Source organism: Nanorana parkeri, unplaced genomic scaffold, assembly GCF_000935625.1.
Source record: "Nanorana parkeri isolate BGI_ZX_2015 unplaced genomic scaffold, ASM93562v1 scaffold133, whole genome shotgun sequence".
Classification (NCBI taxonomy): domain Eukaryota; kingdom Metazoa; phylum Chordata; class Amphibia; order Anura; family Dicroglossidae; genus Nanorana; species Nanorana parkeri.
The window spans coordinates 1,837,269-1,861,552 of record NW_017306401.1 but is presented as its reverse complement, the minus strand read 5'-3'; the positions used below and the strand labels follow the sequence as shown (position 1 = coordinate 1,861,552).

The 24,284-nt window shown below is 38.4% G+C and overlaps 1 protein-coding gene across 2 annotated transcripts in view; it reads left to right on the top strand.

The window, feature by feature from the left end:
* Positions 1-24,284, top strand: part of TBC1D22A (TBC1 domain family member 22A) — a 436,851-nt gene that overhangs the window by 97,051 nt on the left and 315,516 nt on the right. For both annotated transcript variants that reach the window (XM_018553897.1, XM_018553896.1), the window contains 2 exons: positions 9,841-9,911; positions 20,719-20,847. In XM_018553897.1, coding sequence (XP_018409399.1) covers positions 9,841-9,911; positions 20,719-20,847 — 200 coding nt within the window. The remainder of the gene's footprint in view (positions 1-9,840; positions 9,912-20,718; positions 20,848-24,284) is intronic.

Here is a 24,284-nt window from a genome sequence, read left to right as displayed (position 1 = left end):
AATACCAGTAAGCATGTGAATGATTCTCTAGGCCAGGGCAGACTTAGAGTTATGCATATTGTGTATTAGATGCAACATCTATTACCACACTTTGTTTTCTGCATGGAACTTATAGCAGTTATGGACATGATAAAAACATACTTAAGTGGTTTGGTTAACAGTTAATTAGTGTGTTCATATCATTTCATCAGGCTGCTTCTGTCAAAGATTACTGCAAAGTTTTTTTTTTGTTTTTTTTATATAATGGCCTTCATTTCATAACAGACTGCTTAGCAGAGATGTGCTTATTTATTTTGAGAATAGGATTATTAAATATTTTTATTTTGAGAATAGGATTACTAACATGACAGAAGTGTAAAAATGTTTTCACAGTAGGGTAGCTTTCAATGTAAACAGTTCTAATTGTATATCAAATCAAGTTAAGGAGGAAATAGTACAATCAAAGTGTAAACAACCAATACAAGAGGTAACAATATAAATAAAAGCACCAGAACCCCTGTTTACATAACACATTATGATATATTGTTCACATGTAAAAACGTGAAAAAAAAAATCCAGCATGCTTGACCATGCTTGATGAATTCTTCTGAATTTAAAATACAATAAAAAATCAATTATGGAGAAATGGACCCCCTTGTTATGGTTTCACACTGAGGTTTTATCACCACTAGTGTCCTCAAGATACTTAGTTCATTACAGACAATCGCTCTTCATTCCAGAACAAATTGCTCTTTGATCATTGCAAATATTTTTTGAAGCATAACGCCTTTATCATTATCCACATGGGCATAATGATCATTAAGCAGTGACAGATAAAGACGACAAAGTTGCAGAAATCACAAATCCCCCGCCTTCACTGTTTTATGGTTGACATAGGGCTCAATTCACAAAGCTTTAACACAAGGATAAGGACCTATATCTTAGCCATGTGACTGTAATTTTCAAATCTCATTGGACATAGCTGAAAGGAACTATCGCCTTTTTCATACTATAGTCTCCAGTGCTAGCTGTATTGTTAGTAGCTCTGTCCCCACCACCACAATCAAAGTTCATCATAGCGTAATACACTCAAAGGGCAGTGTAGAAATAAGTAGATTATAATACTTGTATATTTATTTAATCCAAAGGATAAGTAAAGTTAGCTTTGATTAGAAATAGTTTTTTAGGTACCCATATAGGGCTATTTTAATGTTTCCCGGCACAGTAATGTGTGTTTTGTTTGTGGTATTTTTTCCCATTATTTCTTTTTTTCCCCAGTAAATAACCACTCCTTAAAGTAAATTTCATTTTGTGCGCACTGGCTTCTTAAACTTCTACTGTTAGTGCATTGGTTTTAAATGGTCTGGATTGGTTTATCATTAGGAAATAATGTTTTATAAGTTCCAAACATTCCTTTTGAAAAAAGGCAAAGTCATACAATAGGATATTTTTATGTAGTAATATGACTCAATGTTTAATATTTGTGACTAAAAGGTCCTCATGATCAATGACGTAATGTGAACCAAAATACTTCACTACAACAGAAACAGTTGCATGTAGGAAATAAAAGTGGGCAAGGGACACCCATACTAAAAATGTAAAGTTGCAGTAGATTGGTTTAAATTTTGCACTAATCCAGAAATAAGCACAGGGAAGTGGTCTTCCTACATCATCAAGGTCTCTCCAAAGCAGAAGTATTATCTCAGACAGCTCTTTCAAAACAAATGAGCAATGTTTGCCACAGGAACTGTGTGCAACAAATGAGAAATAGATTGAGCCTCCATGTCAAAATCCACCCTTATTCACCTTTTAAGGACCCTTGGTGCACCCATCTAAATTTCTGAGAAGTCTTATCAGGAGTGGTCTTCACGGAAGAGCTTTTACCTTGAAGCCTTTCTTCCAAGGTGGGAACAAAACCTGGACTGTAGTGCAGAGCAGTTCCAGCAGATACCCTGGACTCCTGAGTCTTAATTTGGACTCTTAACAGAAGTAAGTTTGCCTGTTGAACTGCTGCAGAACACTACATGGATAATTGTATGCATGCAACAGTTAAACAAGGTGGAGGTTCCATGCAGGTTTGGAGCTGCATTTCTACTCATGGAGTTAGTGATTTAACCGAAATGGATGGTTCCATTGCTATGAATAAGCAATGACAGATTATTATTTGTCTACATCATGTAATATAATCAAGGTTGAGTCCTGACATTATTCTGCAGCATGACACTGGCCCCAGACACACAGGTAAAAATGTTTCAGCAATGACTTTCCCAAAAGATTATATGTGTATTTAACATATTTCAGGCATGAACTATACCTATAAAAGCCTCCTCTGTGCAAACATCCCAAAGTCTGCTGGTGATCGTCACCATCTTGGATGTGATCTCGGGAGCCCAGCCCCAACAGACTCAGAGCTGTTTCTTAAATGACACATCAGTACAGTTATTTTTCATTGTATCGGTTGCGGAGGTGATTACAGCTATATTGTATTGATTTGTTTGAGGTAATATCTTTTATATTAACTTTTAGGGCAATTTTTGTGTGCACTTTTAACTAGCATAAACCCAGCTATGACCAAGACCCTTAGTGGCTTGTACTGTGTGAGCTATTTTTCATCATTGAAAAGAGGGGCTAATATGTTGCGCTTGGTTTAATTGATCTATATGGGTTTTTTTTAATAAATATATCCTCATATGTGTCAAACTATAAGTTTATTTTGTTAATCCAAGTGTACTATTCATAGTGATTGCAATATTGTAAGTAATGAAATATAATATAAGTGATATTTAAATCTGCTTAATAATGAGTGATTGTGATCCTACGTGACACTGAACTCTGTGAATAATAAACTTGAATACTGGTGAGTAATTACTTCTTAGTGTGGGTCTCTTTTCAGTGTTATAATGGATTCCACTCAAACAAAATGAATATATAAATTTAACACTAATTGTGTTTAAAACATTGGGAGGTGTGAACTTATGAATAAAATGTGCAAAAAAGATATACGTTCCTAGAGTGGTGGTATCCTTAGCTAACTAAGGTGTGAATTAATTATTCTATTGTGATTATTCTATTATTTCTTCCTTTTCAAGCGGTTTTTATTATATATATATATATATATCAAATACTGCAGACTTCATATAAAAAATACTGCAGACTTCATATAAAAAATACTGCAGACTTCATATAAAAAAAAAACAACAAAACAAAACAAAAAAAAAAACAAAACAAAGAGTCTTATCTGCAGTCCGCTTCTCTGTCTTTATCGAAATTGGAAAGTTCGGAAAGTTCAAGGAAACAGTCAGAAAGTTCAAAAAGGTCCAGCCTGGACTTTTTCAAAAAGGTCCAGGCAGGACGAAACGCGTCAAGAGATTCTTCTCCTACACATCGGATGTTCCACAAGGCTGAGTGTCCTTTCACACTTAAATGCTTTTAAAATTCACAATCTTGTAAGTGTGTACATTTTTTGCTTTTTAATAAATGTTTTGAATACTACACTTAAGATTTGTCTCTTTTCCTTTTTGTTTTTCCCTCTGCTAAAATCTACCCGGTCCTGTTTTTCCAACTGTATCGGGTGAGTTGGCATAGCCGCTACAGCGGTGAAGGACGGGTAACCGGAGGGCAACTAAACAAAAGTGATTCCAGCAGCTCCGTGATGGAGTGAAGAAGAAAGGAGACTTTAACTCTACTATCTATATATATTTTTTCTGACTGTTTCCTTGAACTTTCCGAACTTTCCAATTTCGATGAAGACAGAAGCGGACTGCAGATAAGACTCTTTTGTTTTGTTTTTTATATATGAAGTCTGCAGTATTTTTTAAATGAAGTCTGCAGTATTTGATATATATATATATGATAAAAACCGCTTGAAAGAAATAATAGCGGCGTTTTAAGTGGCTCCGTTCCACGTTGATAGATCTCGTGTATGTGACTATACTAGTTTAACCTGTTGGGCATGTTGCATTTTTGTTTTAGTTAACGATCTAATTGCCATATCGTTTGTCACATTGAACACTTGTTGCACTAAATGTATGTTGTGGTTTATCCCACGAAGAAAGAATTGGAATAATCACAATAGAATAATTTATTCACACCTTAGTAAGCTAAGGATACCACCACTCTAGGATTTTATATCATTTTATTCAGTAAACCAAGCGCAACATATTAGCCCCTCTTTTCAACGTTTAACATACATTGTTGCAGCTGGTGCCTAATATTGACTCCAAAAGCACAAACTAACTTGTTTAAAATGTTTTTCATCATTACTGCAAGATTTGAAACCTGGACTTGTGTGCTGAACTGTAAGTTTACTCATCTCTGTGGATGAAGGTGAATAGCAGCATGGATTAAGCAGCAGCTATTCCCATGAAACCTATCGCAGATGGAGGTCTGTTAGTTTATAATGTAACCCTTTTTTCCTCCTGTGGCAGATACATCAAATATTATTTAGGGAGGTGAGAGGTGGAGTTGATGGGCCAGCACAGAGAGTAATGTGGCTATAATGTGAGTAGAAGGCTATAATGTGCACGTAGGGAAGGGGCTGTGCTAAGGAATTGACTCTTTCTGACGTAGTGACAAATTCTAGGAAGTGTGAAGGCATATGTCAATAAAAAAAATATTTAATGGAAATGAAAATGCTTAAAGTAAGCATTTAAAATACCTAATTTTTTTTATAACAATAAACTTTGATTTAACATATGCTTACTGCACCTTCTATGGTGTTTGATTTCTAGAAACTAGTTAATGCCATTATTTTTTAAAGCATTCCTTCTTTTACAACACCCTCTTATTTTTTTCAAGCGGCTTAAGATTTTTGCTGAGTAATGCTTTATAGGATCATATTATATCGTTTGTAAAAAACTACCAGACTGATTTACTGTATGTGCGGAAACATTACATTTTTCCAGATTTGAAGCACCAACTTTACTTTTATAGGAAAGCAGTACAACTGATTTTTAAAACTTGAGAAATAAAACAAAATGGCTGTGTTGGCTGTAACAACCAGTCAGATTTTAGCTATCATTTTTTAGTTCATGCCACAAATGAGAGCTTACAGCTAGGTATTATGGGCCAGACAAAAACTTAATAATTTCAGTTAATATTTGTATTTATTGTATTTGATAGTTGAATAGTAAATCAAGTTCTTGAAGATATTGTTTAAAAAAAAGTTATTTATACTTACCCCTTTCTGTGTGGTGAATACTTTCTGAACAGCTCATGCACAATCCATTCCTGTGCTAAGGAAATAGTAATTTTGTACATGCAGCATGGGAACAAGGCCTGACTGAGTTAACATGTTCTTGAACCTAAGTTCCTTGGTTCAAAGCCCACGAGACGGTGATCAGAATTGTGCTTTCTTTAGAGCTATCCGAGGATAAGGGCATTATTGACCCAGTAAAAAAAATTCCTTGCAAGACAAAATGACTATATAATTGCCTATTTTACAGCATAATGCCCGCTTAAAAGTCCTGTGGTTAGCTTATAAGGATGTGTTGCCAATGGCTAGGGTTCTCAATTAATGCAAATAATTTGAACTGTAAATATGAGAACTTTATAGAAGCATGCAGGTAAATGTAATAAAAGTCATACTGCTGCTGAAGGAGAAGCATAGAACATAAATAAGAGCAGTTTGCACAATGCACTGTAAAATATGTTGCCTTCTAGCGGCTATGAAAAAATAAATAAGGCCTGCAATGCCGTTTAGGATATAGCTGAGCATAGAGCTTTTTTTCTGCCTTCTATTAAACTGCTTTAGCATATTGAACTCCGCTCTTTTTCTTCTACATCCGTTTTGCAGCATTTTTGTGAAATTTAATATCTTTGGAAACTCTTCCAGAGATATGACTGCAAATATTTTTTTCCTGTAATTGTAGCTATTTTTTGTATTGTTGGGCAGTTGTATTAGGGTTTCTGTAGACTAAATTTGTTGCTGGGAAATGAAAAGCATTTAGGAATTAAGCTGTATGTTGTCAGATATACTTCTGGATATAAACATTAATTTGCCATTTTTAAAAGAAAACATAATTCCAAAATATGTTACCTGCGCAAGGATTTGTAGTTCTGTTTAGCCAGTTTTGCCCAGTGAGTCTCAGCTAGCCCTACCTAATTATTTTTGCTGTTCTTGTCCCTCACTTTGATAGATGCCATAGGCCTTCAGTGCACCTCCGGTCACGCCCACGCATTCTCTTTGATTAAGCCCAATGGGTGAAATGTGTGAGAGGATCAGGATTGGTGTGGAGATTTGGATATGTGTGTACTATATTTCCCTAGAATTTAACTTTGTAGGCCAATCTACTATAGGGTAGGCATACAGCTGAAATACAATAATGAAAACAGTGTTACCTGCGCAAGGATTTGTAGTTCTGTTTAGCCAGTTTTGCCCAGTGAGTCTCAGCTAGCCCTACCTAATTATTTTTGCTGTTCTTGTCCCTCACTTTGATAGATGCCATAGGCCTTCAGTGCACCTCCGGTCACGCCCACGCATTCTCTTTGATTAAGCCCAATGGGTGAAATGTGTGAGAGGATCAGGATTGGTGTGGAGATTTGGATATGTGTGTACTATATTTCCCTAGAATTTAATTTTTATTTTTTCTCTGTGGAATTTCCATGGAGTGCAGCATTTATCCATTAGGTCCATTTAGGTCCACTTTATTCATGCCCATGCAGTTTAGTTTCATCTCTGGAATGTGTAGACCCATGTTCAAACAGAGGGGTTGATTTACTTTGTGTGTAGAGGCTGTTTACTTAGTAAAGGGGATGTTCTCCTTGCAGAATGAATGGTAGTATATTTTGTGAAAACCCAATGATGTAGCATTTGAAGTTTTAAAAAAAACCAAACCTTCCAGATGAATAGTTCTTCATCTCATATAATAAGCTCAATGAACCTTCACTTTGCTAAATGAACAATGTCTTTTCCTAAATCAACTCCTCCATCTTTTGCACACACCTGTATTCATCATTAAAATGAGCATACGACCCTTGACAGCTAGTGATGGTTATTATATTGGTGCAGGACTGCAGATGTAAGCGATCAGTATAGATCACAGATTTCTTAGCCCTATTATGGAGGCCTAAGACTGCCATGACCTAGATGCCAGTAATACTTACTGGTCAGAGAATGCTGCTAAGCACGATAATAATTAAAATGACACCATTAACCTATATTAAAATATTGGGCAGTTTTCATTCAGTAAGGTTTGGTATGTTAGATTTTTAATTTCATAAATCGGCATGTGGAACACAAAAGAGACTTGCAGATTTGTTTTAATATCATAGCAAAGCCCAATGCCAATATCATCCTGTCAATGGATGGATTCTATTTAATTTACAAATATTTTCTGGCCAATCTACTATAGGGTAGGCATACAGCTGAAATACAATAATGAAAACAGTGTTACCTGCGCAAGGATTTGTAGTTCTGTTTAGCCAGTTTTGTTATTTAGGCACCCCTTTCAGACAACAGAGGCAGCTCTTTAAGGCTAGGTTCACACCTGGGCGATTCCTGAACGTCTGGCAATTGTGCACAAAGCCGATTGCTGGGCTGTCACAAAGTCGCGCACCACAGCCAGTCGCACCGGGCGGATTGCGCGGTTTCCCGCCATGATTCCGCCTATGCAATTGAACTAAAAAAGCACGTTGTGCATCGCCAAAAAGGTACACATAGCTTTTTAATTTTTTTTTAAAGCAATTGACACGCGGATGTAACCCTATTTAAATCAATGGGGCCGCTCGGAAACCACTGTGTGCACTAGCACATGATCACGCGTTCCCAGGATGCGTGTCCCGGGTGTGGCTCAGGTCTGAACCTAGCCCAACAATTCTGCAGACTACACGGCATGTGAGCAATACAGCCAGGTCTAGCCTCCTGTTTTGACAGGAAAGATTCAATTTTAACTGCGCAGCTTTGTTAATTGAAACAGAGCCCCAATTTTCTCAGAGTGCTGGCCGTCATCTGAGTGCTGCTGTGCAGTATAATAGAACAGGCTAAAATCGTGATAGCTTCATATACTTGTACTGAATTGTATGCAAAGATAAAGTTTGCAGTTTATATGTTACAATCTTTTGCCTTGAAAAGCAAGTGGAGTTTTGACAATATATATTTTTTCAAATGGTGTTGGTCCGCAAGACACAGCATTTCTTTCCATATGTGTAAGTTGATGATCTGCTGAATAAATATCAGTCAGAATGATCAATTTTTTTTATCTCAAGTAATGTTGGAAAAACATGTCCGGCATGGACAAGTAGCCCAGTGAGTCTCAGCTAGCCCTACCTAATTGTTTGAGAAATAATATTTTGTGCAAGCGGTTTTTGCCTATTGGCCAGTTATGGTTGTGATCAGAGCCGGTACTCCCACTAGGCAAACAAGGCAGCCGCCTAGGGCACACTGTTGCCTAGGGGCGCAACCTCGACCAGCGGCTTCCTCGGGTGTCAGTTTCCAGTCTGAGGCTCTAGTGATCGGAGTATCCCGTGCGGCTCAGGAGAGGCAGGCAGTGGCGTTCGCAGATGGGTATGTGCAGCTGCTGTTTTGAAATGCTGTCTGTTAGATGCGATTGGCTGACGGGTGGACAGGGGGCATGGACGGTCCCCGATACTTCTGCCACAGAAAGCAATGAGAGGGAGACCTGTCTGGGGTGTAGGGGAGAGGCCGCCTCCCTTAGGCCCGGCTCCCAGTCAATCACGGTGGAGGAGGAGAAAGTTTCATACAGGGAGGAAGCTGCAAACTTTTGGGTGCCACGCCGTGCCCAGTGCCGCACCTGCCTCCTCCTGTGTACACACACACAACGTGCAGGAGCGGGAACTCCTCACCGAAGGAGAGTGTTGGCCCTGCAGCCCGTGGAGTCCCTGTGAGTTTAGCCTGTGCAATGTACACCGCCGGACTAGCCCAGTTTTATGCCACCTCTCAATTCAACCTGTGGTCTGCCTGCTGCTCAGGGGTCTTTCCTCCTGCGGACCCCGCTAAGAAGCCATGCTTCTATTTCGCTGACATCCTCCATGTGGGGCACTCTGACAAGCCCCCCATGATCCTCCCACTGCTGGTCTTGCCTAGGGCACAAAATAGTCTAGCACCGGCCCTGGTTTTGATTGCTATATAATGATATGGATTTTGCGGGTGCTTTACCTATGTTCAGGCATTTGCATGCAGTCTATCCCTGTATGTGATATACAGTATGTTTGCCAAATTCACATTTTAATTCCTTGCTTTTTATTCTCTTTATACATAAATACTTTGGGAGGAATTTATCAATTTGGTCGCATCATCAGTGTCTTTTAAACTGTGGCATCCCTGATTTCTAGTGCATATAGTGACAGGTTTATTATCCTAGTTTGTTTCATTCTTATATGCCCTCCCAAGGAGAATTGTCTCTAAGTTGTCCTGGTCTCTAAACTGTCGCAAGCTGAATATCCCTGAAGTGTTCAGCTGATTTATGTGTATGAAGCAGAGTTATTTTTGCGATACCTTTAAGAAGCGTTTAGGATGACTTCTAGAATCTGCTACAGTTTGGATGTTTTTGAAATTCACAGATGCTGGAGGCAGATACTGCACAGTTCTGAAAATATGGGAAATGTCACAAAACGTGTGCAGTGAGATGCACACATAAATATGCCACAAGACATTTTTTTTTTACAAGTTTTATGAAAGAGATAAAACTTTGCAGTTAGTCAGCATGACCTTTTGGTCTTTGTGACAAAAAAATGTTGCAAACTCGTTCATAAATTCCCCCAATTTTGTTTTGTTGGTAAATAGTAATGTAAACATTTGTTGATTTATGATACAGTTTAAACTTATACGGAATGTAAACAAATAATCTGATTTAGGTGCATGTATGAAACCATACTAAATAAGGATTTGTTATTTTCTTCCAGATGAGTTGCGAAAATTAAGTTGGTCTGGAATTCCCAAACCTGTCAGGTCTATAACATGGAAGCTTCTTTCGGTAAGTTGTTATGCACTGCTGTTGTAAACCTATTTTGAGACCAAAAAAAAAAGTGTATATTACTGGTATCATAAATTGTCTGTATTACATAAACTGCAAAGTAAGATTTTTCTCTTTTTTTTTATTTTTTTTAAATTTCGCACTATTCCTTTTAATGTAATTCTTAAAAATGTATGTTCTACCATTTCATTTGGTGTTGTACAAAGTATTTGTTGCATTAGGTTTGAGTTTGTCTTGGATAAATTATTTTATTAAAATACATGCTAGAGGAAATGCCGGAGATGGTTAGCAAAATGTTATTAATTGTCAGTTTTCATCTTCTTTAATAGTAATGGTTTTTAACTAGTGCCTGTTTTATCTGCCAGTTTCAGCAGCTGTAGAACTCTGGACTGATTCACTTAGAGTGCTTACTCCAGGGAATGTTAAAGAGACTTTATCAGTGGATCTCGATGCACTTAACCTATGTTTAACATTCTGTGTTGTGCACAGCAGTGTTTAGTCTTTTTTTTGTTTTTTTGGGCTTTTTTCCCTCTTTCCCTAGAAAGATGCTTTAGACAGCTTTTCTTCTTTGGCGTAAAATCAAGTGGGAAAACAAAGTGTTTACATCAGATAGAGTCTAATTTCCATTTTTTTTTCCTTTTTAATGAGTGCTAATATGTTTGCAGCTTAGTGGATTTTCAAATTGTGAAGAAGCATAGATTTTAACTGAGAATTAAGAGGAGCCTAGCATAAACAGCTTGCTGCTCTGGTCTCATTGTTGGATGACTTACCATCCATTTCAAAGCCAATACATTGTTAACATTTATGAAATGCCAATTACACTTTGCTTTGTATTTTTATAGAATCGGGACATTTTTAGGTAGGCTGTATTACCTTGCAAATGATTTTCCTCAAGATTTTTATTGTAACTAACAATTTCTCTTATTTGCTCCATTTTGTTCTGCAAGATATAATATTAAAAGCATTTTGTCTTAACTGTTTGATAAATGCACACAAATATCTGTTGATCCTGTAAGAAATCCATTGTAGTCATGTGCATTATACAGTGTTATTTTAAAAGAGGAGTATGGGGGTACACTTTTTTTTAGTTTTTAAATTGCTTATGATACAGGAGTACATTTGACTAAATAATGTACATTATTATTTCGATTTTACTTATACTGTAGCCTTATCTCCTGGGCAGCCTGGGGGGGTGCTAACATCCACTCGGGCACTACAGTGCATTCGGTGACTTTCTTACCTTAATCCATAGGTTAGGTACTAGGTCCCGCTAGGTCCATTTACTTTCCTGAAGCACTGCTGCTGCTCTCCTCTCCGACGAGTCAGGGAGAAGAGATAGAGACAACAGTGTGGAGAAGAGGCGGGGATGGAGGACAAAGGCGCAAAACAGAGTTTACAGGACAGAGTTTCAGGGAATGGAGCTGCTACATCTGCGCAGGTATTAATGAGTGCGCAGCAGCTCCTATAAGCTGAGCTGTCAGTCAGTAGGAGAGAAGAGTAGGGCGGATCCCAACAATATTGCCGCGATCACTTCACAAAATGGTGCTTAGCCCCACCCACTGTATGTTATAGCAAATTACAAGCTTATGGTGGATTTTTGTTTGCAGGATTACTTTGCAAAATGTACTCCTGTATCATTAGAAATCTAATAATGCAAAAAAGTGTACCCCATACACAGAGTTATCGACCTTGCTCAGTTCTCCTATGTGTACTACAGAACTACAAAGGTGTTCTGTAGTCCTAACACATTTCCTGTCCTAGCATGACAATGGTGTCCCTCCATAAATACAGTAAAGCAAGCAAGGATTGTCACCCCTGTAGCAGTAAAAGGGAAAAATTAAAGGAAATAAGCGTAAAAACAAAACAAGCTATGTATCCACCACATCTAAGAACTGCTAGGCTGCAATATTTTATTTTTACTCTTGAGTTTAGATACAGGTTATTATTCCTAGCATTGCACAAGAACATACACAAGAGCTAGTATGAGTGAAATATTAACCTATAAGCATATGTTTGAACTAAGGTGGCGGCAGAACACTTGGAGAAAAGCCTCGCAGATTCCATGGTTGGAAATTAACTCTGCACCATTACTGCAAGATAGGAATGCTTGTCCATTAACCACATGCTAGCTGTGATCAAGCAATCAATCCTTAAAATAAGATGCTTGCACTATTTAGTAGCCATCTTTTACACTATATTTTTACCCTGTACCCGTGAATATCAGTTGTATTCTGGCTTATCCAGGCTGATTTGATAATACTGCCATATGACTTCATTAAAAACCACCAAAATTGATGCAAGGTTCAATACTAACTGTGCCCAAAATAAAAATAAAAACAACAAACATTATATAAATAAATGTATTTTAAGTGGGCAGCAAGAAGCAACACATAAATTATTTGGACAGTATTCTGTATCATGAGGCATTTACAAGAAAATATACAGTTGTCAGAAATCGAGACCTCCGAGTCCCCATCTATTTTGGCCACTATCTCTGGGTCTCCCTTGGTTTGCCCAACAATTTCAATTGTAGCAAACCAAAGGGGGAAGTAATGTGAAAGAAAAGATCTGCGAAGTGCAGGGACAGAGAGTGGTTACCATGGCATGGTATCCAGCATTAGGTGTAAAGAGAGGCGTGGGGATAAGAGAATACATATAGGATAGGGAAGGTAGGGAAAAAGATCACAAGGGGCTAAAAAAAGCAGGTAAGGAAATGCTTCAAGTGTAGATGGTGAGATAAGATTGTGTAGGCATCCAGAGAGGCTTCAAAGAACTTCTCAAGATGGGGCTGATGCAAATGTAGACATTTAGTCAGCAGTATAGGTATACTCTATCAAAAATAACCACCTCTGCCAGAAAGAGTTGAAATCTTCCTTAAGCTTTATATCATTGAATCTTGGTAACCATTGTGAAATTGTAGGACCTTCCTGTCTGCAGAGTGTCAGGATGCAAGCTCTAGTGGCATTCATAAGATGCACTAAAACAGAAAGTTTGTACGCTCTTCTGTGGTATGGCGTTATGACAGGGAAAAGGGGCAGATCACGAGGGATTGGAAAAATCGGTGAATTTCAGGTGTTATATTTGACCCCCTTCAGAAATTGGAGAGTTTGTGGCACTCCCAGAAAATTTTAAGAATGATACCATCCTCATCTTCACATTGCCAACAGGCTTTTGAGAAAGAGTTTAGCAAACTGAGAACCCTGTACCAGCCCATTGAGAGTTTGTAGCCTGCATCTTGATAATTATTCGTTGATGTTTTGTGTATAAAATATAGGATTTTGTCGTTTTGTTCCCATGTAAGATTTATTTGTAAGTCTGTTTCCCATTTTTGTGGGAAAGGGAGGGGTTGTGTAATTTCTTTTGTGGTCAGTTTAGAAGAGTTGAGAAAACACACGTTCTATGCGAGCCCCTTTCAGCAGTACATTTTCTCATCAATATTGTGCCTTCAATTGGGGTAGGTAGGTTAGAAAGCAGTGTAATTGTAAAGTTGTCCAGAAGTCCAAGGGGACATACTGTATGTGGGGTCTTATGATGTAGCTGTCAATGTAGACTACATGGAAGCTGAGCTGAAATGTTAGATTCTGTTCTGCCTCGACTGTGCTAAGAATTGAAAGCATGGGTTAAGCATGCCTGGCTTAAACTGGGGATTGCCAAGAGTTGGGTGCAACATTAACATGGTGGGAGTGACCAAATGGCATGTCACTACAGAGGTTTCATAACTGGTTGATAGTAAATATATACTATGTCCAGTTTGTGAATGAATAGGAAACCTCTGTACCAAGTGCTGTCAATTCAGAACAGAGACTGCAGATAAAAAGATTGAGGACTCTGTGTCCTCAATTTCTTTTTCTATTTCAAAAGGGAAATGTCAGGTGTCTGTTTAGACCGCTGATATTTCCCCGAAGCCCACCAACAGTAAAAAAATAAAATAAGAATAGAAAAAAATAATAAAACGCACACATATACATGTGCAACAGTTTGCACAATATTGTCACTGCATAGCGAAAGTAAAATTTTGCAACTTCCATCTCTGCATAAGACCTGAAAAGAGCTGCCTTGCTTTTATAATAATGTAGTGTTTGGAGCAGTAATATGAATATCTTTATCCTCCTTTTTTTTCACACCAGGGCCATGTGTTAATTGCCCGGTTCTGCATGATTAACACATGGTAATACATAACGTACCTACAATGTGTTAATGTGGGAGCTGCGTTGCCATTCATTTGAATGGTACCCCAAATACACCTCCTGCCCTCAATGCAATCGCCCGCTACTTTTTTTATGCCTAGTTTAGCAGTTGCATTTTTAAAGAATAAAGTGCACATAAAAATCAGAAAGTTATCCATCTTGTAAGAGTCAGCAACAATTAAAATTCATTTCTTTGATGCCTTCTGATAAATATGAGCACATTTTGGGAGCAAGTTGATCAATGAGGGCTACAATAAAAGATCAGTGAAAAAAAAAGAAACTTTACTGCTAAAACTGTACTTTTTTGACATTTTCTAACATTTTAAGGAATCTGAAATGTTACACTAAGCGATCCATGACATACCCCATAATGATAGAATCCTAAACCTTAGCCATCTGCTGATTTAATTTGAATAAGTGCTTGTCATTTTATGTGCTATCATTTAAATTACAACTCCTTTCATGCTTTCTGGACAAGCAAAGATCACTGTGAGTGTAAGAAAACCGTGTAGCTCGTAAACTGAAGGACAGACTAAAACCTGCATAAGCATTACATCATAAAATTTTAAATATCTCTACATTGACACATGACTTAATTTAATAATGATCAGTAAGCCATTACTTTGATTATGTTCTGTAGAAAAAGCAAACCTCCTATGCCAGTAAAAAAAACAAAAAAATACTGTAGAATAAAAACATGCAGTGTGTATACTGTATGTATGCATTGTACAATCAATGTAAATTTTCTTGTAGAATATGTCTGTGCTTTTGGGGAAACTGTTTTTGTCTGTGGAATATAGAAAAATAAAGTAAAGCAGTCAGCAGACTCAGAGGGTGGTGATGCAATTCTTAAAAATTAGTCAAAGCTTTTTTTTTTTGGACTTTTTTAAATAAAAAGCAAGAAATGTTAATGCCACGATCAGGTTTTCATAGCTTTTTCCCTTCCTGTCCTATTGACCACATTAAAAAACATTGAAATAGTCCATGGAATACAGAAGTTACCATGAAATCACAGTATCACGGGGAGTTATTGACCCTTGACGTGTTTTGCACCCAAGAAAGTAAGGGCTTCTTCAGGAGGTACGGACAAGGGTGTTGACATTTTTAAAAAAGCTACTTGTCCAATGGCTAAAGCAGGGGCCCAATCTACTTGTCCCAATAAAAAAATTAAAATACAATACAATTTTAAGCAAAACTAGGGATGCACTAATACAGTTTTTTTCATTATCAAGTACCAATATTTTGCTTTCGGTACTCGCCGATACCAAATACAGATACCGGTGCTTCAGTTGGCATGGAGCCGGCTTCCCGGATAATCGGGAAGCTGTGCAGCAGGTAATGACATCGCACGGCTTCCTGATTGCCAGGGAAGCCGGCTCCATGTTGTTTGGCCTGCTTGATTGTGATTGGCCGGGAAATCTGGAAGCTGGGTGGCGAGTAATGACCTGATTGACCGGGAAGCCGGCTCGATGCTGATTGGCCAGGAAGCCGGCTTCCCTGCCAATCAGCAAGGAGCTGGTTTTCTGGCCAATCGGGAAACCAGGAGGCGGGTTATTACTCGCCGCCTGGCTTCCTAATTGCAGGGGAAGCTGGCTCTATGTTCCCCTACGGCACTGCCAGTCAGAGGAAATCTTCCTCTGACCAGAAGTTCTGGTATCGGGGGACGGTATTGCAGCATTTGGGCTAGTACAAGTACATGGGAAAGTGAACTTACCCTTTAATGCACATTTTGTGTGTGTAAGAGAGTTCTGCTGCTTGGCTACCACAATATGGCACACAGTGGAATGACACAATTTCCTACGCGTGTGTTTATTTACATGCAGATGGCGGGGTTGGTTTTAATTTTTTTTTAACTTTATCACTTTTATTCCTATCACATAGGGGCTTACAATCCCCCATCTGGAGGGGACAGGTTCTCTTTATGGAATCTGCCCTCCAACACAGAACATATGTTCTGTGCAGTTCCTGACAGCTGAGACAGGTGGCGCTGTGATTATAGCACCATGGTCTTACTGATCACACAGAGCAGAGCAAAGAATGGGGGCGGACAAGATCGCCGCTGCTCGATTGATTCAAGTGATCTGATCTGACTTGTATAAAAACGAACAGCGGCTCCCCACTGTACATTTAGTTCTGTTTGTCCGAAGCAGGGCTAAATGTACAAAGAAACTACTCGCCCGGCGCCCAAAAACTGCATGTCCCAGGCGTCGGATAATAGGAATTCCACACCCCTGCAAGGATGCTCTATGTAGATAGGATACACAGATATATACATGAGGAACTATAGCAATAAACAAATATCCAAAGTTACATGTAACCAATACGTTCAATATACAAAACAACATACTGTATTGCGTAATTCACATGCCAATATGTTATTTAGGATGCCAGCATTATGAGGAAGGACAATTTTAGCTTGTCTTTTTAACATGTGATTTTATACATTGGCTCATGTGATTTTACCTTATGTATCAATAAAGATTTATTTTTACACTCTTGGGAAATTACCATCAGTGGTGTTTTTTTGATACCAAAGGCCCCCGTTATCTTTTCAATTGTTGATATGATTCTAAAGACCAACCTGTCTTCATTGCTGTATGTGACCGCTTAGAAGTGAACAATTTCTTTGCATGGCCATGTCACCTTTTATAGTATTACTTTATTGGATTTTCTTTTAAAGGGAGACCTATTTAGGAATACTCTTTGCTGTGAGAGCCTTAAAAAAAAAAAATCATCAAAGGTTGTATGAAGTCAATTGCCATTAAGTATTACATTTGGCAGGCTTTAAAAGGTTTATCTGTTACTATACATTTACATGTTTACGTTGCGCCTGTGTGTTTGTAGGGCACACAGTGTATATTTGGCTTTAGTCCCAGCCTTAAGCACTGGTGTACAAGGGTGGCTGCATAGGACCCTGCAAGGGAAAAGGATATCAAGGTCAGTGCTCAGGAGACCAACTGATTCTGCAGGAAATTAAAACTTTATAACCTCAAGGAGCAGCATCCATTAAGTGATTTAATAAACAATTGAATTGGCTTAAAAATATCACTTTCATTATAAGAGCCAGGTGACAATTTTCATGATATTCTAGAGGATGAAGATAAGATAAGAGAACAAACCAAAGTTTTTGGTGTAGTGGTTAGCACTTCTGCCATGCAACATTGGCTCCGCTCTAAATTGTCCCCGTATGTATGCATGTGAGCTAGGAACCTTAGATTGTAAGCTCCTTGAGGACAGGGACTGATATGAATGTGCAACTATGTAAAGTGCTGTGTAAATTGTCGGTGCTATATAAATACCTGCAATAAATAAATAAGACTTTTTTTCAATTTTAGCTCTTTAACGTTTGTAAGCTGTGAAACTATTTTTTAACTATAAAAAATTATATTTAATAGTTATAAATCCTAAAGGATTTTTATGGGCTAGCTAAAAAAAACAAAACAGCACGGCAAGCGCTGAACTGTATTTTTGCAACATTGGACTGAGCCATATGATAAGGGATAATTGACTGCAATAAGTAATCTCATGTGCATGATTGCATGTCCTCTTTAAAGCCTATATACAGCCTTTTCAGCAGGCTGTGAACAGAGATATCGATGTGAAAAGGAGCAGAGAACTCCACCCCTTGGCTAAAACAAAATATGAATATGTTTTTTTTTAGTCCTAGTCAGGATAAAAAAAGGAAAACGTGTTAACAAATACCATGCATTACTTTTAAAGTGACACTACACTCAGAAGTTAAATCTTCCAATTGCATTCAAGTACCTTAACTACTAACATTATTGTACCTTATTTGTGTATCACTCGGTTGTAGATCCTCAAATCATCTCTGAATTGGTGCTGACAGTGCCCTTCCTCCTGGAGGGTGGCTACTTTTGTTCCTCATGGTCCCTCTGTGTTTTGTAAAGTAGGCACCTCTCCAATCTCGCTCCCCTGATGGACTACAATCTCATGTTTAGTTTACTAATTTGTATTGAGATTGTATTCCATCCAAGGAGTGAGGTTGGAACGTTTTACCATTTTTGTTAATAGTTAAGGTACTTGAATGCATTTTTAAGATTTAAGTCCTGAGTTTAGTGTCACTTTAAAGGTAAATTACATCAATAAATAAAAAGTTAAGGCTTAATATGAACCACAGATTGCTGTTTGTACCGGTTTTGAAGACTTTAAAGCAGAATTCCAGGTTCTAGTAAAAAAAATAATGCTGAGGGAAAAAAAATGTTGAAGCAAGTTTACTGGTGGCTTATTTCTTTCTTTCCTGTAATCTTGAAAAAGTGTTTCCCCTATATAAAACATGACATTGATTGGCTATGTTTTGGCTGCCTTGAAAAAAAAAAGTGATAATTTTTGTAGATGTGTTGTTGCATGTTTTATGGACCTTCAGGACAAGTAATGGCATAATATTGCAAATCTTGGGTAATGTTGCAATTTCTTTTCAAAGTAAACCCTTGCCAACATTCACATCGAATAGGATGCATAGCCTACGGGTAGTCTTACTCACAGTGTTAAAAATTTAAGTGTTCCACCATGCTATGTGAACCTTTTCAAACCAGGAGTTTTAATATGTCTCTTCATGAATAATATATGTAATCGTGTGGTCATATTTTGTTAGATATTTACATGCATGGCAGGTACTCTTTCAGACTGAAAACATTTTGTTTTCTGCTTTTATAAAATGTCATTGACACAGTCTCCTGACGGCCGTACTTAACCAAACATCAAGCGTAAATGACATGTTAAGTAGAATAAAACATACTCGGCTATGGAAAAAATACCCCGAGAAAAGTAGAAAGGTCACAAGAAACTATAATGAATGCACTCATCAAGCAGTAGTTTCTTGCTGTCTTGTGTTATTTATTGTGAAATAGTTTTTTTTACAGCAAACATCTGTTCAACATTTTTAAAGGCTAATTAAGTTTAACACAGGAACAATATGCCTTAAATATGCTCGGCTACAGCGAATATAAAAATGCATTTTTGGAGTTGATGCATCCACTTCATTTACCAAAACAGCGTCCCATGTCGGAGCTTGGCTGCTTTTTTATATGAGCCGTAGAAAATGTTACTTTACAATTTAAACAAGGCAACCCCATTATAAATTAGTGCTGCTGCAAGTCTAGATTGGAGTGTGTTGATATCTGCTCTCTGCAGTGTTGTCATTAAAGAACTGCTATTCTCTGAAGAAAATACAGTCTTTCAAAAGAGATGTGATCACAATATATCTGTCTTTTTTTTTTTTTTTTTCCTGAAGAACCCACGTCATTATACTACTTCAAGTAAGCATTTCCTCCTGTCTGACTTAGCAGAGCTCTTGCACAATTAATTAGGAAGGGTTACAAAGCCTGAGTGGTAATGGTATTTAGGCTACTGCTTTCATATTCAAGCCAAAGACTATGACATGTTTCATAAAGTATGGGAGTTGCAACTGCGTATGGCCTGCAGAGTGCTTTTGCTTGCTGAAAGAGAATTGTGCCATTATTGTAACAAAACATGCTGAGCATCTCTAAATTTTATATTTTTCAATAGTTAATAATGCAAAGAGCATGAATACAAAATGAAACATTTACTCGTACTGTAAACTAAATCAAAGCACATCCATTAAATTTGCTTCTCCTCATTTTGAGTTATCTAAGTCATAGGTCGACACAGCTACAAAGTTCCGTGTTATTTCTCACACAGCCTTTTATGTATTTTGAAATAATGCCAGCATTTCCACTGTATGCACTTGGAATTCAAACAGCGCATTAATAATCTTTGGTGGAAAGTAGATAGCACATGTTTTACCCTGCCTATAACTGTTCAGGCTTTTATTTCATAGCGATATTTTTCTTTTCTTTTCCCAACAGTGCACAATTAAAAGAGAAACTCACCCAAGTTTTGTTAAATAGCAACTCCCCTCTTCACTTCTCTTGATGTATCTTTGTAAATGTCCAATTTCACTTTTCATGCAGTTCCTGACTACAGTGTGCTTATCTTTTTAGGATATTTAGCAAAATATTTGTATGTGGAAATGCTCTTTTGACAAATAGGCCCAGTTTATTAATGTAGACTAAGAAATGATTTGGAGTAGATTGTTTATTATGTGACCCAAATCTTTTAGGTATATTAAACTCCTCTCTGTAAGACCTGGGTTTGCTTTGCCTTAGCCACTACTTGGATTCAGAAAGGCCCACAAAATTTTTAACTGATAGGTGACGGCAGACATCATTTCTGTTTTTTTGTAGGAACACATTGTCCATAGTTCCTAATCAGTAGCAGTAATAATAAAGTAATTTCATACAAAATACATCTCCAGCTGTTCTGCCTGCACTGTATGCAACACCATAAGAATTATTTACCGGTACATACACTTATGCAATATAATGCAAATTAAATGCTAGTATTATAATGATTATTTACATACACTTATTACAGGGTTTCTATTCATATTGTTTATATATTTATCCAGTTTGTTTATTTAGTAAATAAATACACGTAAAAAAAATAATTGGTTTGCGAGAACAAATTGATCTTCTGGCAGAGATGATTTTCTATTATTCACTCATCTTTATGTGAATTAACGTTATGGATTCACCTTTTTCCTCTCCCCCCTCCACCCATTTTTTTTTCCTTTCATTTAGGGTTATCTGCCAGCAAATGTGGAACGAAGAGAGGGGACACTAAAAAGAAAGCAAAAAGAGTATTTTGCCTTTATAGAACAGTACTACAATTCCCGGAATGATGAAACAAATCAGAGCACATACAGACAGGTATGGATTTGACTGTGGATGGGGGAAGTAAATTATATAACTGTTAGATTTAAAATGATGCTTAAGAAATAAAGTCAAGAAATAAGTGTAATTTGTTTACTACACTTACCTGCATTCCATCCTTACCAAGATCCAGCTCCTCTTAAACTGTGCATGGAGCCCTGGGGCACTGTTAGTGCAGTTTTTGCTGTCAGTGCGCTTTCTACTTCCATGTTTTCCACTTGATGTTTTATTAATGAAACTAGAGGCTGCCATGGAAGTTTGTCACCTGCAGCACACATTTCCTAAAACTCTCCAAGAACTGTGCAGAGGCCATTTTAGGTACCGTGATAAAATTATATAGTCAAAAACATTTCTTGTTTACAAAAAGAAGTTGTCTCCATCAGGATTTTTTAATACATTTTATTGTACTGAGCTGTTGTCAGAAGTGCAACTAAACTTCCCCAGCCTCTCAAAATAGGAGAACTTTATTTATATAGATGTAAAGTGGACCTGTCAGTAACTTACAAGCCTGCATAAATTCCTATCATGTCCTAACATGTCCTAAAAGTGATCCTTGAGCTTTGGTTATTGACCTTGCTTAAGCTGCGATGGTGTCATTAGTTTGCTGCAGGCAGAAGACAACATTTCCTCAATCTCCTCTTCCCCAGTGATCAGACTTCAACATTGCAAAGTTGATACAAGGTGAGAGATTAACAGGCAACAATATTTAGATGAGTATGTTAACTCTGAGCCAGGATCTCAGTCTAGGAGGTAGATAGTGACGCTGGATGATGCCTGAACAAAGATGGTAATGTTCTTGAGAGAAAAGCAAATGAAGGCGTTGTCAGGTGGAGTAAAGTGAAAAGTAATACATGTTTGGAAGTGTTAGGCCTGGTTCACACCTGTACGTTTTTTGTAGCGCGTTCAACGCTCTACGAACGCTCTACAAAACGCTCAAACATGAAAATCCCATTGTTTTCTATGGGTATGGTTCACACCTCGCCGTATTTCAGCCCGTTTGAATGCTACAAAACAGCCTACGCCTGAAAAGGTACATGAGCTTCTTTGCGGCGTTTTTGTTGCGCGTTCCCATTGGAATACAGCCAAGTAGCCCTCGGAAACGCGTGTTTGTCATGCGTTTTTTACCGTGAATCGCTGTAAACGCGCGTCACGAAATGCGAGACAAACGCACATATTCGATACGCCTAGGTGTGAACAGAGCCTAACACTGACACCATATTTGACTTGTATGTACTTAACATTAAACACTATATGAAAGTGTATCTAAGCCCAAACATAAAATGTAATCTATTGCAATTTTCCTTTCCTTTTTTTTTAAAGATGTTTTTATTGAAAAATATAAAGTATTAACAAAAATAGTCTAGACAAGAAAAGCAAAGTCTGCAGAAGTATGTGACGTTGTAACAGACTTACCCATCCTCGGTCCAGCGCCGCCTGGTGGGGCCGAGCACGGCCAGCTCGGCAGCCAGCTCCTCCCCTTCAGGGCCGTCCAGCTCGGCAGCTAGCTCCTCCCCTTCAGGGCCGTCCAGGACGGCAATCAGCTCCGCCCCCTCACGTCCGTCATGTACAGGACCCAGCTCCTCCCCTCCGCGCTCGGCGAGGAGGGATTTAAGGGAGCTGAATTGTTTGTTCAGCGTCCGACCGTTGTGAACGGTGCACGCCGAACAAGACGAGGAGTTGGCTATTGCAGCACATGCACCAAAGGACCCAGCAGCGATCCCTCTAAAGCGCAAGTAGCCTGAAGGCATATGTGACAGTATCTACAGGGTTGCTGACTTATGCCATAATACTAAATCTGGAGTTAAATGGATTGTGAAGTGCTGTTGTGAACTTAAACACTGTGAAGGGGTGGATAACATAGTCTGTGCCTCAGCTCTCATATTCCTTCAATAGACTGTTAACCTGCTCACTACTGATTGTCTCCTGCTGGAGCTATACTTATATACTGTCATTTCCTTCAGTAGTCTACTATCAATAAGCATTGCTGAACCTGTGTGACTTCAAGCTGTGAGGGGTATTGCTATCGCAGTCTGTGCCTCTGTTTCCACATCCCTGCTAAAGACTGTTAACTAGTTCAATGCTGATTACCACCTGTCGTAGTTAAACCTGTGTGCTGTGAAGGTTGAAGTTTTACCAGGGGAGTTACACACTGCTAGGAAGCATTTCCCGCACACTTGCTGGGACTGGATCGGATCAGTACCTTTAACCACACAACTGAGTGACTAGAACCTGCTGTAGTGACATAGTGTGAATTGTGTGTTGCGTCTCCTATAAACACTACCGGCCTGTTGCGCCGTGGAAGCAGGTGTGTTGGAGGGATTCGCAATACTCAGTTCACCCAAACTAGATCAGGGGAACCAGGAGACCCTGTAGCACTCACCTACCCCTTCTACTCTGCCGATACTAAACTCATAGTTGCCCAAGTGGCAGGGAATGATGTGAAGTGATTCCAAACCCTCCATCAAACACTAAATGGAGTGTGAAGGAAGGAATCAAAACTGAACCCTGTCATTACACCAGTAACTCCGCAGTTGAGCGTCCAGTTATAGCCTCACGGGTCATTACAGACATTGAGGCATATCATGCAGACACATATTTCGAAGACAAAATCCATAACCCATATAGCATTTAATCCCATAGAAGGCATCACATCAAATAGCCTTCCTGACATGAACTACGTATGGGTGAAGCTAAAGCGTAGAAAACATGGGTCCAGAGCATGATGTATATTCACAATATAAGGGGACATGCCTCATAAGTCATAGCATATATCAAGGAGAGCAAAAACAGAAAGAGGGCGAAAAGAAAGAGGAAGAAACAGAAGAAGAGGAAAAAAGAAGTCGGAGAGGGCAGGGGATAGACAAACATAAGAAAAAGAGACGAGTGAAAGTAGAAACAGAAAGGGGTGTGTCCGTTCGATCTCCAGGCAGTTTGAACACCTGAACCAGACCCATGAACGAGGCTATGACCGTTCAGATATCTATTTATCTCAAGGAAATCTTCAGTGGTACACAAAATGAAGCCACACGCTCCAAACGTTGTAGAATTGGGAATGGTGATCATATAAACTGGCCTTAAGTTCCTCCATCCTGCAGAGAGAGTGCATTTCATCAACCCATTCCTTCAAAGTGGGACTTAGAGAGGATTTCTTATCCTTAAAAGCAGTTGCATGATTCGTTTCAACTCCCCCCACCCCCTTTATTTTCACCTGGTCATCTGACCAGTAATACACTTCCTATCTTAGTGTTGGCTCCACTCTTCAGAGCAGCAGTGGAGCCACCCTTGGACAGCAACACTGTCAACCTGTGGAGAGGGTGGTGTTAGAATGTACTAGCAGATTTAGTTGGACTTGACTAACGCCAGCTTTTTAAGCAGTCGCAGCAGCAGTTTTTTTTTTCTTTTTTAATAAAGGTTTTATATAAATGAATTAAAAC